We start from the raw sequence: 13,790 nt of genomic DNA on the forward strand, positions 1-13,790 counted from the left end.
CCATGACTGATCGCACTAAGGGTGGATGGAGCATTTCTCGAGACAGCCCACTCTCGGGTTGCGAGGCCCGTTTGGAGTCCCAGATGATCCCGGATGGGCCGAATGGACACCATAGGTGAGTTGCTCTATTCTGTGCCATGGTTCTAACGTGTGGTCAGTGGCCTATTTCGGGACCAACCTCCAGTCGGCCGTTTTGGGTCGACTGGGTTGGTCTACCAATTGGGTCTAACCGACTATGACTGGTGGCTATATAAGAGCAAGCCTGTGAAGCCCATTATCATCACTGGCTATAGCAACCATGATTCCTTAGCATCTAGCCTCCGTCCTCTACTATTTCCAGCATGCCATTGAAGCTTCTCACACAGGAGCGCACGGCTGGGAGTCAGCGCCATCTATTGTATCAGTTTTATAGTAATCAAAATTTTGATTCTCCATACTATCTGCTTTTCTCTCTTGCATATGAGATCCTGTTATCTGTTGAGCACAGATGTTGTATTGTTTTCTTATAGTTTTTTACCTTGCATCATGCACAAGTATTGCAAAATATGCATTAGCTAGCTTCTAACATATGTGTATATGTCATGGATGGGTATGATGCTTTGAAAAATCCATAATGTGATAAGTATTGTTCTTCCAAATGTTATAAAATTGTATTTTGAGTCTTATATGTCAAAAAAAGTGTTGATGCTTATAATAACATTTTTATCAACGTTTATTTTCATGTTGTCATGTTTTACAGAGGCTTTTTCAATGCTTTTTAACAATCCCATCAATGCTTTTATGGGAAATCTTGTATTGATTTTTTTTTAATGTTTAGGATATTTTTAGCTCAACTATGTGTGCTTTTTTTGTACTTGCATAATGCATGGGTGTCTAGCCATGGTAAGGGTAAACATGATGGATGTGGTGATGTTATTAAGCAAGCTCTGTTTAAACACCAATTAACATGCCCTCAAGAAAAACTCAATGATGTCCATGATGGTGTAACATGGCTTACAGCCAACCTCTCCACAAGCATGCATTCAACATAGAGCAAACAAAGCCTTAAGACTAGTGTAGTATGCAGAAAAAACAAAAGTATTACTATAACAGATTTGAAAACAATGACCAAAATCAAGTATAAAACAAAAAATGATCATACCTGGAATGAGCCTAACCACCATATGTGTTTCTCTGACTGCACACTAAAATACTTCGAACTCGCTTCAGTCAATGATGTATCAATTGCTCCATTCATCAATGTAATAGTAACTCTTTCCATTTTCTTTTCCTTTACAACCTCACACTCATCCAGTTTGATAACAAATTTCAAAATGCCTTTGCACTCCTCAAATGTTATTCCATAAAACTCGACCATTCTTTTTTGAAGTTGTTGCAAATCTAAAAATATATTGTTCCAAGGATCATACACAGTGGTTCCTTTAACACCATGAAATATTTCTTCAATATGGATATATTGCCCAATAAATTCATCTATACTTTCATTCAAATGACCTCTTATCCTCCACACGGTTGCTGGATTTGGTAGTAAAACTCGTTTAATCCTTTGATCTTTCAAAGTTGAGGATATCGCATGGAAAATCGAACTATATCCCTTTCTACTAACTCCACTAACATCAAGAGCCTCTTGGATTATAGTGCCATCAACTTGATTATTGGATACAAAGTCCTCTACAACATTGCGTTTGACTGTTTTGTATTTTTTTTCCTCAATCAAACCTTTTGCTACACCGCAAGAAAGCAATCCTTTCATTTGTTTAATAGGAAGAAGGTTCGGGTCCATATTTTCTTTTGCAGGCTCCAATAATTTCCTGTAGTAACAACACAATATGACTATATCATTCAGCACCTCCGTTCTTATTTTGCGACAATCGACGAAATAGATATAGTCTGGAAGAGAGCCTTTTTGAGTATACAAAATGATAAATTTCAATCTAACCTTGCTTCCTGAATTCGTCGCTTGCATCCACCAGTCCCAGCCTTCAAATTTGCAATGTTTTTAATCTTCCTGCTACGTAGTCTGTCTCCAAGCACGGTTCTCTTCTTTCTTGCTCTTGTCAACTCTTTTTTACTCTTTGAATGCTCCTCAATTTCATTCTACAACTGCTGCTCCAATTTTGCACGAATGGCTATCTCCTGCATCTTGGCCCCCTTTTCTTGTAGGTACATCATTTTATACGTTTCCGCAAATGCAGACTGCGCTGAAATATAACCAAGAAGTCCATTTTGTCCATTGCCGGCAAACCTCAGTAATGTGGTGGGATTGACAAATGGAGGTGTAGAGTTTTTTACTTGACATTTTGGATATATGCTTCCATCGCACCATAAGTCAATATGTTGAAGCCCTTCTCTTCTCATATTTTCCCGCTGTTGAGCATTCAGCACCGTATCCTTTCGTCTTTTTTGTGCTGGAGCATATTGTTCTTCTAAGTCGATGTGAAGATGGTGTAATCGCTTCTTCTGAGATAGTGACTTACTAGTATCGGCCATTTTTTGTGCTTCTCAGGTTGCGAAGTTTGTTTTTCAATCTCATAGTCGTTTTGTAACATGAATCGTGGAAGTGTGGCGGTATCCATGTGAATATTTTGAAAACTTGCAATCACCAAGTTCAGTGATGGACTCTTTATGAAAGGCCTGCACACGTCGGCCAAAGAGATGCGGAATCTTTGGTAAACAAAAAAAAATATAAGAGGATATTTAATGCAAAATCGTGTTAGTCAGACAAAAGATTATCTTATTCCTTTTTGAATCGACAGTTCTGTAGTCCTTACTGACAGTTCTGAGCCACGTTTCCGTATTTTACTATTTTTGAGGTCTTTTAGGAGAGAAATAAATCAAAAAATAGTGAATTTCTTACAGGGCCCCAAAATGAGTTCCCTTTTTTCCTAATGTCGGTGACGTCAGTGAGCATGTAATTTGTGTCCACTCTACTCTTTCCTTTCAATTTACCAACAAATTTATACAATTAGTTAAAAATTATAAGTACATGTAGCAATGTTTATATATGTTTCTGCTAAAAAAACTTCAGCAGAAAATTGTGTAATGAAATTGCACATAATCTAGAAGTTAATTACAGCTAGTGTGAACTGCGTTAGAATATTTTCTTTTTGTAATTATATATACAAGCTAATAGTATCGTTCTATTACAATGATAGTTTACAAAATTAATTGAAAATTACAAATACTTCAAAGAAATTTAAAAAATAAATACCGTACATAATGTAAAACTAAATTATAACTACAATGACATGCGTTACAAAAATTACTGTTTGTAATTATAAAATCCATTAAAACTTAAAAGTGATTCTAAGAAATTCAAAAAAAAAAAATCCACAACTAACTAATAAACACATGCTTATATAGTTAAATTATAGGTTTCAGTAATGGCTATGTTCGAATGAATTGCAAATGCTATTTCTTAAATCAAAATTAAAACTTAAGTTTGAAAGAATTTACTGCAGATTCTCTTTCTTGAATGATAATCAAAATTTTTAAAAGGAAACAACCGATTGCAATACTAATTATGAAACACATGTTTATATACTTTAATTACAAATGCTCTTTTTTAAATAAAAGCTGAATAAAGATGCATAAATTACAACTGTTAGTTAATGAAACAAGGCCAAAGATTGCTTCATTGACAATATTGTATATCAAAATGTAGAAATTTAACAAGCTGATGAAATAATGCTTTACAAAATATGCCTAATGGCAATCACTCGAGAGTGTTCTCTCCCCAAATTCATTTAATGATAAACATTCTACTTTCTTCCATAGTTCCCTACATAATGTTTTGAAAAAATGTGGGGCCTTCCATGAATGATATCTTCCAAAGATCTTGGAAGACATCATTGTACTAGTACAAACAAGCACACATCATCACAATTCAAACAGATCACCAACAAACATACAAATCTACTACCTACACATAAAAGCCTCACACAAAAACCTATTTACGAACACAACACTCAGAAAATAACAATCATAAAAAACAAACGATCGGTATTCGACTAACACACATAGAATATACCTAGATAGTGGGTTCTCTCTCTAAGACCACAGAGACGGGAGCAAGCTACATGTTGGCCATGTCCACACCAACCTTCACCAAAGCCACAATCGGCTGAGATAACCTCTTCTACCCTCAACTGCCCATCCTCCAGACAATGTATAGATATTTAGACACCTTGGTGGACAGCCGCAGGACAAATTACCTATGTGGACATCCTATATGATATGCATTCCCTTGGCAGGACAAATTACCTATGTGGACATCCTATATGATATGCATTCCCTCCGCGGCCATGATAATGGCCTAGGCCTCGCAAATATTGAAGACGGGAAGTAACAAGCAGACCGTAGAATAAATGACAAAGAATATTTGCCATACACCATCCGCAGAGTACAGGAAAATGACACGGTGCTATCGATCATATCCTATAATAGAGCCGCACACGTACAGGTCACAAAGGGCAAGATATCCAATATGAAGCAAAGAATGAAAGAAAGAGTACGTGTATATAACAAAGAAGGTTACATAAATACTAAACAAAAAGTGGTGTAAGCGAGTCGACAAAAAAAACTGCAACATTCTGCCATCTGCTCTTACAATCCAAGATAAGATCGATTCAAGAGATGTGAAAATAAAATTGTGAAGCGTGAAATACCTTCTACAGACTCAGCTATTTCCATTTCGCAGGTGCTCCCCATCAAAATACAAAGAATTCCCTTCCACGTTAACAGCAGGCAGCTTCCTTTCGAACTCGACTAAGGAGACAACAGTGCAAGCAGTGCGAAACTGCGAATATATATTCACAGTAATAGAGATACTGACTGTCCTAACAGATACCGTTTCACTCCATTCGCGAGCCGTTTTGTAGACAAACTCCAACAAGCAAAAGATGAAATTAACAGATTCTTTTTCGATCCAACATTCTGCAAGCTTCCACAACCGACTTCGTTCACTCGATAAATCTAACCGACTTAACTCATAATCCATACAGCACATGACAACACTGGAAGGCCCCTTTGTTTTTCCCTTCGAAATCGACATGCAGCAATACTTTGTTACATATTCGGTTTCTCTGGGTCCGTATCATAAACGACCAAAGCTACGACCATTTCCTTCCAATTCTCCAACCACAGGAACCGCACAACGACCTCCCACTCCGACTTTACCGTTCAAACATGAGCTATTGGTCGACGAAACCCATCAGTGGAGCCGCTGAGCTGCAACCAATAGATGAACACAACAGAAGCATGAGTCCACTTCCAAAGAGCAGGGAAGCAAGAAAGAAGGCAACGCTCAGGAACAGAAACAATCCGGCGAAACGAGAAAGAACAGAGCAGAGAGGAGCAAAAGCATCGAGGCAACGCATAATTTGCCCCAAACTAACCCTGACTTTTTCTAATATAGCACCTACAATGCGCACTACCCACCCCACTTACCTCGAGCTAACCTCCTACTACACACAAAATACCAACTACGTAACCCAAGCACCCAAAAACTTACCCGTCCCTAAGTCCCTTGGAGGGGCAATAAATGGAGAATAATAATCATGTTTCCAAAAATGTGGTAGTAGAAAAAGAGCCATGGTTACACTTAGCAAGACCAAGATCGAAGGAAGTGTGGGATACACTTGCAGCGCTTTAAGAAACCCAGTCAATTGCGAACAAAGCATATCTTAGGCACCAGTTGATCAAACAAGTAAATGGGCGATGAAGATTCAATCGCAAGTCATCTCTTCAAGTTCAAAGCCTACATCTATCAACTAGCATCTATCGGAAAGACTATTCCTGAAGATGAGATGAGATTTGTATGATGTTCCTGAATACATTGCCAGAATCTTACGATCATTTGAATATTATGCTGAGTATTGTCACCGAAGAGAGGAAGTTCAAGGAGCTGACAGCTATTCTCCTTCAAGAGGACGTCTGGCAAAAACAGCGTCAAAATATACACATCTTGAGTGCACCAATGGCTCTCTTTGTACAAGGAAGCCATTTTAAGAAGAAAGGTCAGCACACGGGAGAATCAAGTCAATGGAGTGGAAGCAGTACCTCCCAAGAAGATATGAGCAAACGAGAGTGTTTCTACTGCAGAAGGTTAGGACACTTCGCAAGAAATTGCAAGAAGCTCAAAGACCTAAAGAACAGAAGAAATGAAGCCAATACGGCTTCAATGGAGATGAAAGCATTGCAGCCACAGAATTCTCCATGAGTTGTCTGGGGGGGTGTTACTGCCTCAAACAGAAAAGACCGGCACTCAAAACAAAACAAAACAGCCATTCTAGAGCTGCATATCGATGGATTGTTCAGAATGAAAGTTTGTTGCAAGGATGGAAAGATAGATGGTCGGAAGGTGTGCACACACAGTGCTCCAGAGTATTGAAGCAAGTGCAAATTAGTTGGTAAATAAGTGTCGCAACAGGAAATTTAGAGTATAGTTTAATAAAGCTGCGTTTATAGCGTTCAAGAAAGAGATGTGAATCGTTGGTAGCCAAAACTGCAATCGGTTGTAGCCTGCTGGCTATATGTAAGAGCGATTGATCAATTAGAAACATACACAATTTGCTTCTTTGTTGCATTTCGTCTGATAGCTCATCAATTCCTTTGCATATGCATTGAATACGTTAATAATTCAAACACCTTAATCCATAACCACCATCCTTTAGTATAAGATACAGCCAGCGCACAGCACCAAACAATGCACTCAAAAGACCAAACAAGCAGCTCATTCAATGTTCATGAAAAACATTTGTATGAAATTTTCAAAAATCGTTGATATTTGGATCCCTTAAAGCAAACTTGCAGCATTTCTGGCAAAATGTAAACAAGGATGGCGTTATATTAGTGGCGTTTTTCCAATTCCAAAAATTATGTGGTCAAAACGGAAGTTTTAGAATCGGCCATTAAGCCCCAATTTTTCGTGGACACTTGAGTTGCTCACGCCCAGAAGGCCAGTCCTGGCAGACTTGAGAGAGTTCTACAGAGACACAAACGCGGGTAACGTTTTCAATATACACGGGGGGAAGGCCCGGGCAAGAGAAAAGGGCGTGCGGGGGGGGGGGGGGGGGGGGGGGGGCGGGTCCGGGGGCTTTAGTACGACAATTGCAGGGAAATAAATCCATATCGAAGCACTCATACCCAGAAAAACATCCTAGCTTGGAGTTTGATGTTGATGAATACTCTCACGAGATAGACCCATAACAGTTAGCCACCAATCAGAAAATCCAATCAATTACCTGTAAAAATAGAATACACCAATTCATAGAAGCTGCCATCTCATCAGATCCAATTAACTTTTCAAGCAATGATGACACCCAAATTACAGAAGCCCCTTCCTCATCAGATCATTACTTCTGTCAACCTTTACAAGAGAATTATTGGTATTCATGAAATAGCTGTTGACAATGGAAGTTAATAAGACAGCCGTTGAGGCATACACACTATCAAGAGAAAGATCATAAAATATAACAGCTAGCCACGAATGTCTGCAAAAGTAGCCTCTTTCTCCTCAGTAGTTTGCAATCAATCTGCAGGTTACTCAGAGTAATGGCTTGAAAAGTAAGCCCAAAAGTAGTAATCCAGTCTCATCATTCATGAAGACGATTTTATAGAGCAAACTTGACTTAAAAATCAGACAAAACCTCAAGAGCAACACAGGGTGGTTTTTACTCATTATTGAATTGAACAATGCATCTTGGTACAATCACAACAGCATCTTACTTCCTGCTCTAGTAACAATATAATATATTACATCAGGATGTTATCTTCCTGCTCTAGTGCAGCCCAATCCATAGTTCCAAAATCATACAGCAAGGACAAACGTTGAATCTTCGTAAATGACTTCAAAAGTCAAGCTCATAACCGCTTAAATGGCCATTATACCCTGTCAGGTGTCTGCTTCACTAAGGATCTCTCAAATGACAAGCTCTCTGCGAAGCAGGAAAGCACCATAATATATCCTCCGCAGTCCCTTAGATTTGGAAACCAAAGAAGAACCAGTCCATCCATGTACATAAACAGAAATTGCAACGAGATTTGCAAAAGAAGTACAAGCCCCTTCATCTTCAAAAATAAAGATACGCAAACACGATGTCATAAATGAAAATGCGTATGCAATCGTTGGAGGAGGGAGCGTCACTTTCTCAGTTCCTCTAGTGCAGTTATGAAAAGCATAGATTATTCTCAAAATTTCTACACCGCCAGAAGACATCCTTTTTTTACAATAATATTCTACAGGACTTCAGTATAGGACTCTGGCATAGATAGGTACGGAAGCTGACAGAGCCTCATGAAGGGTCTCCCAATAGACAGCATGAAAACTTAGGGACGGAACCAAGTCCCTAATGTATGGACATTTTAAATGCGTATAATATATCGCAACAGAAAATTCAACCTGAACATAGCAGATTAGTAATGCGCTGCCTTTACCCTCTCAAATTCCATTCAATGGAAGACTCCATTGCACAAATAGATTTAAGTGTACAAATGTACATTACAGATACAATAAATCTCATTTGGAAGGTGGTGCCCCAACTATTACAACCATGTAAATAAATAATCCCACAATGACCCCAAATCCTGCGATTGTAAACTTGGGATCGGTCCAAAAACCTAGAGTCGATCTTTCTGTCCTCATAAAAGGGTCGACTTCTTCTGAAAGGGGAAACTCACGATTTTTTGGGCTGCGACTTACGTATCTTTCCATGTCAAACATTGCCAGAAAAGACTTCTTCTTTTTCTTACTGAAATTGGACCAAGCCTTGTCCCAATCAACTCCCTGCTTTTCACCTGCAAAGACCCAATCAACTGAACTCCAAAACAACAACAAAATGACTCAAAAAGAAGCCATTTCTTCTCTCAGACCTTGCCCTTCCTCGAATCCGTTCTCTGAACCTTTGCCAGGGTCGTTGCTTCTTTTTGCACAAGTATAGAAGCCTTCTCGCCGACGTTCATCACTAGAAAAAGATCTTCTACGTGGCACGAGACGAGTGAATGTATTGGGCTGGCAACGAAATAACAAAACGACGCTCACAATTGTTAACTACTCCATGCTGTACCAAAAAATTATGCAAGCAAACGCCTTATCAAGCTAGATCCTTCGCCAGAATGCAACCTTAAGGATGCAAACTCACGACCCATATGGATGGAAGCAAAAAAACAGAGAGGCGGATGAACATTAACTTTCTGTAAAGCTGATTAGAACGCAACCCACAAGCAGAGTTCGTGAGGGATAAGAAAATTCGAGGCAGGAGGGAGGTTTGGGAAAGGGAATGGTGAGCAGAAGAGGAGAAGAGATAAGACGCATACCTGAATGCAAGGGTCGAAGGAGGAGGAACATCCAGCAGGAGTGACGGTGAGCATGGTGAGATTCAAGAATATACTGCCAAAGTGAGATTCAAGAATTAGATATTGGGTCGTAGACCCTATTCAAACCAAGACCCACTCCATGTCTAAAGAATCCAAGAGCCGGCCATGTGTCCTTCACGTTTTCATGTGTGCAATGCCACTGTCTTGTGTGGCTAGCCACACGGTCACCCATTTCAACAAGTCTCTGGCTGTGTGTGTCTTGTGTGCAATGTGGGTCTCTTGTGTGGCTTGCCACACTCTCAACCAATTCAACAAGTCTCTATCTTGTGGAATGCCCCATATTCAAGTGTTTGGTGTGTGTCCGTATCTGCTCCATCATAGATGTGTAGTTGAAACAAGTAAAGGTGTAATAGAATCCCATTTCACCAAATATTGTTCATCGTTGATTGTCAATCACAATATTGCAATGAGCACAACATACCAAGTCTCCCTTGTTATGTAAGTATCCTAAATGCATGCCCACAAATGTTTTAGTCCCATGGGATTGCTTAGAATTCCCAAACAAAATACGGAAAAACAAATAGATAAAAAAGAAACACTACTAAAATTCACCTTGTTTTCGATTTTAAATGACTTTGAAATTTTCACATTTTGGGATTAGCGTGAAAATAAACATTGGAAAAAGTGTAGATATAGCATTGAAAGCGTGAAAATTAATGTTGCTATTTGTGGATATGTGTGTAATGTCAACACTTTTATGGACACTGTCACATTCGGATTTCAACGCTTGCAAGAAGATGCCAGTTTTGGATGTTTTTATGGGCGTTGCCACACTCAGATTTTGACACTTATATTGACACTTTAGTTTTTGGGGGCGAAAATTTAGGGTGGATTAGGGCATACCCTAGCCCTAATCCACCCTTTTGTGTTTAATATCTATATAGAAGGACCCAAAAGGATACTTGAAAGTAGCCAAAGGCATAACATCAAAAGTATATGTATGATAGCAAGGAGGGAGAGACTAGAGAGGAGTTACCATCATAGATACACACTACTCATCCCCAAAAAGTGGCTCCCATGTGAGCAGGACGTCCATACCAACTGAGCCATCTCCCTCTTGCAAACCCTCGTCTCTCTCTTCTTCACCTTTCGATGCCTCACTTTCATGATCCCCACCACCAATTGCTCCCATCTCATTTTGATGTCCCTTGACATTCTATCACATTCCTATTCTTGCACAACATAGAAATCTAGGGTAAGTGCTCTCTGTTATGAAAAATGCACATCTCAAGCTACTTCAAAGAAATTTCATGAAAGGTTTATAATTAGAAGCATGGCATAGTTGTGAAAGGTTTATAATGAGAAGCATAGCATAGATGTGAAGGTTCACTTGCTTCAATAAAGGAATAACATGTTCTTCAAATTTCTCTATACTCTCAAAGAGTACACTTGTCCCATTGCTAAATGCATATCTATACTCCTTGTTCGTGCAATCCCTATTCATAATGTAGCACTAAAAGTAGAACATGCAATGTAAGTCAAATGTATGCAATTCTTAATGTTTGTACAAGAGCAAAGTTTTAAAAGGCTTATAAAGTATGTTGTGAATCAAGCCTTGCCACATGATCCCAAGTGGGATTGTCCCACTTTCTCCACCTTTGCTACAACAGCCTCATGCTTTTGCTTGTGCAAGACTGGCATCTTCTTAAAGTCAAACGTGGCTTTCTTCCAATCCCCCTTGTGAGCCCATGGTGGGCATGATTGTTTGTTTTTAACAGCCCCCCGAATCAAAATCAAGATCTAGCTCTTAGAGAAGTTTCCTAACCTTCTTCATGCTACTACCCGAGGTAATAGAAGTCCAACCAGTACATGCCATTCTAATAGAAAAAATGCACATATAATCAACAAGAAACTTTAAAAAAATAGCTTAGATACATGGAAATTGAAAACCTTATCTTTTGCTAAAGACCTTAAACCTTATCTTTTGCTATAAATATTGAAAACATTCATATTTTCAAGAGTAGGAGGTATGCGAATGTACTTCCAAAGAGAAAAATTTGAGAAAAAACACAAAAACATAAAAAATTCTAAGAAATTAGAAACAAACACACCATTTTCTCTCTAAATATCTTATCTTTTGTATAAATTGTTTGAACTGTTCACCTGTTGAAGAGTATGAGGTGTGTGAATGTGTTTTCAGAGCAAAAATGTTAAAAGAAGATCCAAAATTTTGGAGAGTATAGAAACTAGAAGCAATTTCTCTCTATCTACCGTATTTTTTGTATGAAATACTGAAAACGTTCACCTCTTGAAGAGTATGAGGTGTGTGAATATGTTTGCAAAGAAAAAGCTTAGAAAAAAGCTCAAAAACATGAAAAGTATGGAAAATAGAAGAAAAAATACCTATTTTCCTTCATTCTTTGCCTCTTTGTACGACCTTGCAAGATGGAACTCTAGTATAGCATGTGGGAGCAAGTGTATTGAGAGCTTGGGGTAATGAGGGAGGAAGGGGTTGCACAAATCGGGAAAGTTGTAGGTTGAAAATGAGAGGCAAAATGACATGCTTAGCCTTTTTCCACTAAAGCATTGAAATACACGTTAAATGCCTACTAAGAGACATCAAAATAGTTTTGTATTAGAGTTTTCATGTTATTTTGATGTTATGAATTGCACATTTCAACATTTATTTTGGCAGTGCCATCTTTCTATTTTTTGTGCTTTTATCAACAGACTTATTGATGTTTGCAAGTTAAATCAAGCCACATGTCCACTTGCATTCTACATTGAAATTCCCTACTTGGTGGGACGCAAGGACATGCCTACCTCTAGCATACTACCAATTTTGGGTTTATTTTGATTTGTAAAGGAACCTAGGCACAAAAATGGGATGCATCAAGGGCAAGTTCGGCTATATTTAAGCATTAAATTGGGGTGCATCAAGGGCAAGTTGGCTACATTGATCCAAATGAAACAAAAGTTGGAAAATATTTATAAGATAGCTCAAACAATCATCCTAATAAGTTTGGTCCCATTTAGAATTACAAATCCTCCATTTTAGGGTCAACATTTGCTTGGGTGTAGCCAATTGTGAAACTATTTTTGGGGCCATTATGGGGTCGCAAAACGAGACACTCGGGTGAGATTTTGAATTTTGCACGGACTCACGCTCTCGCCAAAAATTTTCCCAACATCATAATGCCGCACTGGCATCATAATCAGGCAATCTATTTATTCTGAACACTGCAGAGCTCGACGCACATCAGCTTTGCATTACATCGTGCATCAATGTATTGCTTTGCACACTGCAAGAGTCTCTCGTCTTGACCACCTATCATCATGCAGCCCTTCGCCGCAGCTTTGCCACCTGTTACTGGGCAATGCGCCCATGCAGATCATGAAAATTCAAGGTTGTCTTGGAGAGACTACCGCTCTAGTTCTTGGCATAATAATGAGACACAATTTATCATTTGAACATGGTTGCAGCGCAGCCTCTTGCCTGACTACCTGTCATCATGAAGCCTTTTGTCGTAGCTTTGCCCACCAGTCACTAGGCAGTGTGTCCATGCTGATCATAGGTTTTCTGGGAGAGACCACTATGCTAGTTTTTAGCATAATAATGAGATGCAATATATAATTCTAAACATCGCCTCAATGCAGTCTCTGGCCTGACAACCTATCATCGCCCAGAATTCAAGGTTGTCTTGTAGCGACCACCACCACACTAGTTCCTAGAGTTATAGCTCTATTACCTATTTTTACATATTATAGGAGGAGGTCTATGACAACCACCACGCTAGCAAATAGAACGAGATCTATGATAGCCACCGCATTGGTTCTTGGAGTTATATATTTGTGTAGCAAGGAAAATGTATTTCCTTGTGCAACCAAGGAAAATGCAATTAATGATATGGCCCTTGAGGGGTCCCCTTTAGGGACAAGGGCCATATCGACATGACATATCTGTCCAGTGGCATCTTGGATATTGTATAATGGTCGATACGGCCCTTGCCCCTAGAGGGGGCCCCTCAAGGGCCATATCCTCGATTGCAATTTCTGAAAGTTTAATTGTATTTTTCTAGATGTATCTCCATGCAACCACAATAGTGGGTTGTTGGAGCTATTTTAGAGTTATTTTGGTCCTAAACCAAGGAAATTGTAGTCCTACTTTACTGGTATTTTAGTTCTTCTATAGTAAATCCTAAATGAGGGCAAAAGTGTTTCGAGCCACCGTGGTGACTAGAGGCCCGGTGGTGCCATCCAGATAATCAACTACAATTCATCGAGTGAAAATTGAGCAAAAGAGATTACAATGTACATCTATATCCAATAAGAGGTTTTATAAAAATTAACAACTTATACTAAGAAAAAATTGAACAGAGGATCTTACATTTATAAAAACTCAGCAATTGCTTTATATTTGAATGGTTTGGATCTTACTTTATAAAAACTCAACAATTGCTGAGAGCCTTAAAGGC

General features: G+C 38.9%; 1 protein-coding gene across 1 annotated transcript; it reads right to left on the bottom strand.

Annotated features, from left to right (window-relative positions):
- Positions 1–8,232: 8,232 nt before the first annotated feature.
- LOC147903618 (2,3-bisphosphoglycerate-independent phosphoglycerate mutase) lies at positions 8,233–9,511 on the bottom strand. The gene is made up of 3 exons (XM_087372798.1): positions 9,316–9,511; positions 8,872–9,010; positions 8,233–8,796 (listed from the first exon to the last, which is right to left on the bottom strand). Exons 1-3 carry the CDS (start codon positions 9,367–9,369, stop codon positions 8,519–8,521), a joined length of 471 nt encoding a protein of 156 aa, XP_087228924.1. The 5' UTR covers positions 9,370–9,511; the 3' UTR covers positions 8,233–8,518.
- Positions 9,512–13,790: the final 4,279 nt, after the last annotated feature.

This window comes from Dipteris shenzhenensis, chromosome 3 (assembly GCF_047967505.1).
Source record: "Dipteris shenzhenensis isolate YYH24624 ecotype China chromosome 3, Dip_SZ_1.0, whole genome shotgun sequence".
Lineage (NCBI taxonomy): Eukaryota > Viridiplantae > Streptophyta > Polypodiopsida > Gleicheniales > Dipteridaceae > Dipteris > Dipteris shenzhenensis.

Bases quoted from the DNA above. Each gene is read 5' to 3' on its own strand.
- LOC147903618 (XM_087372798.1), bottom strand. From the start codon at position 9,369: ATGCTCACCGTCACTCCTGCTGGATGTTCCTCCTCCTTCGACCCTTGC. The intron at 9,011-9,315 runs GTATGCGTCTTA...TTTCGTTGCCAG, and splicing joins CCTTCGACCCTTGCATTCAG to CCCAATACATTCACTCGTCT. The intron at 8,797-8,871 runs GTCTGAGAGAAG...GGGTCTTTGCAG, and splicing joins CGGATTCGAGGAAGGGCAAG to GTGAAAAGCAGGGAGTTGAT.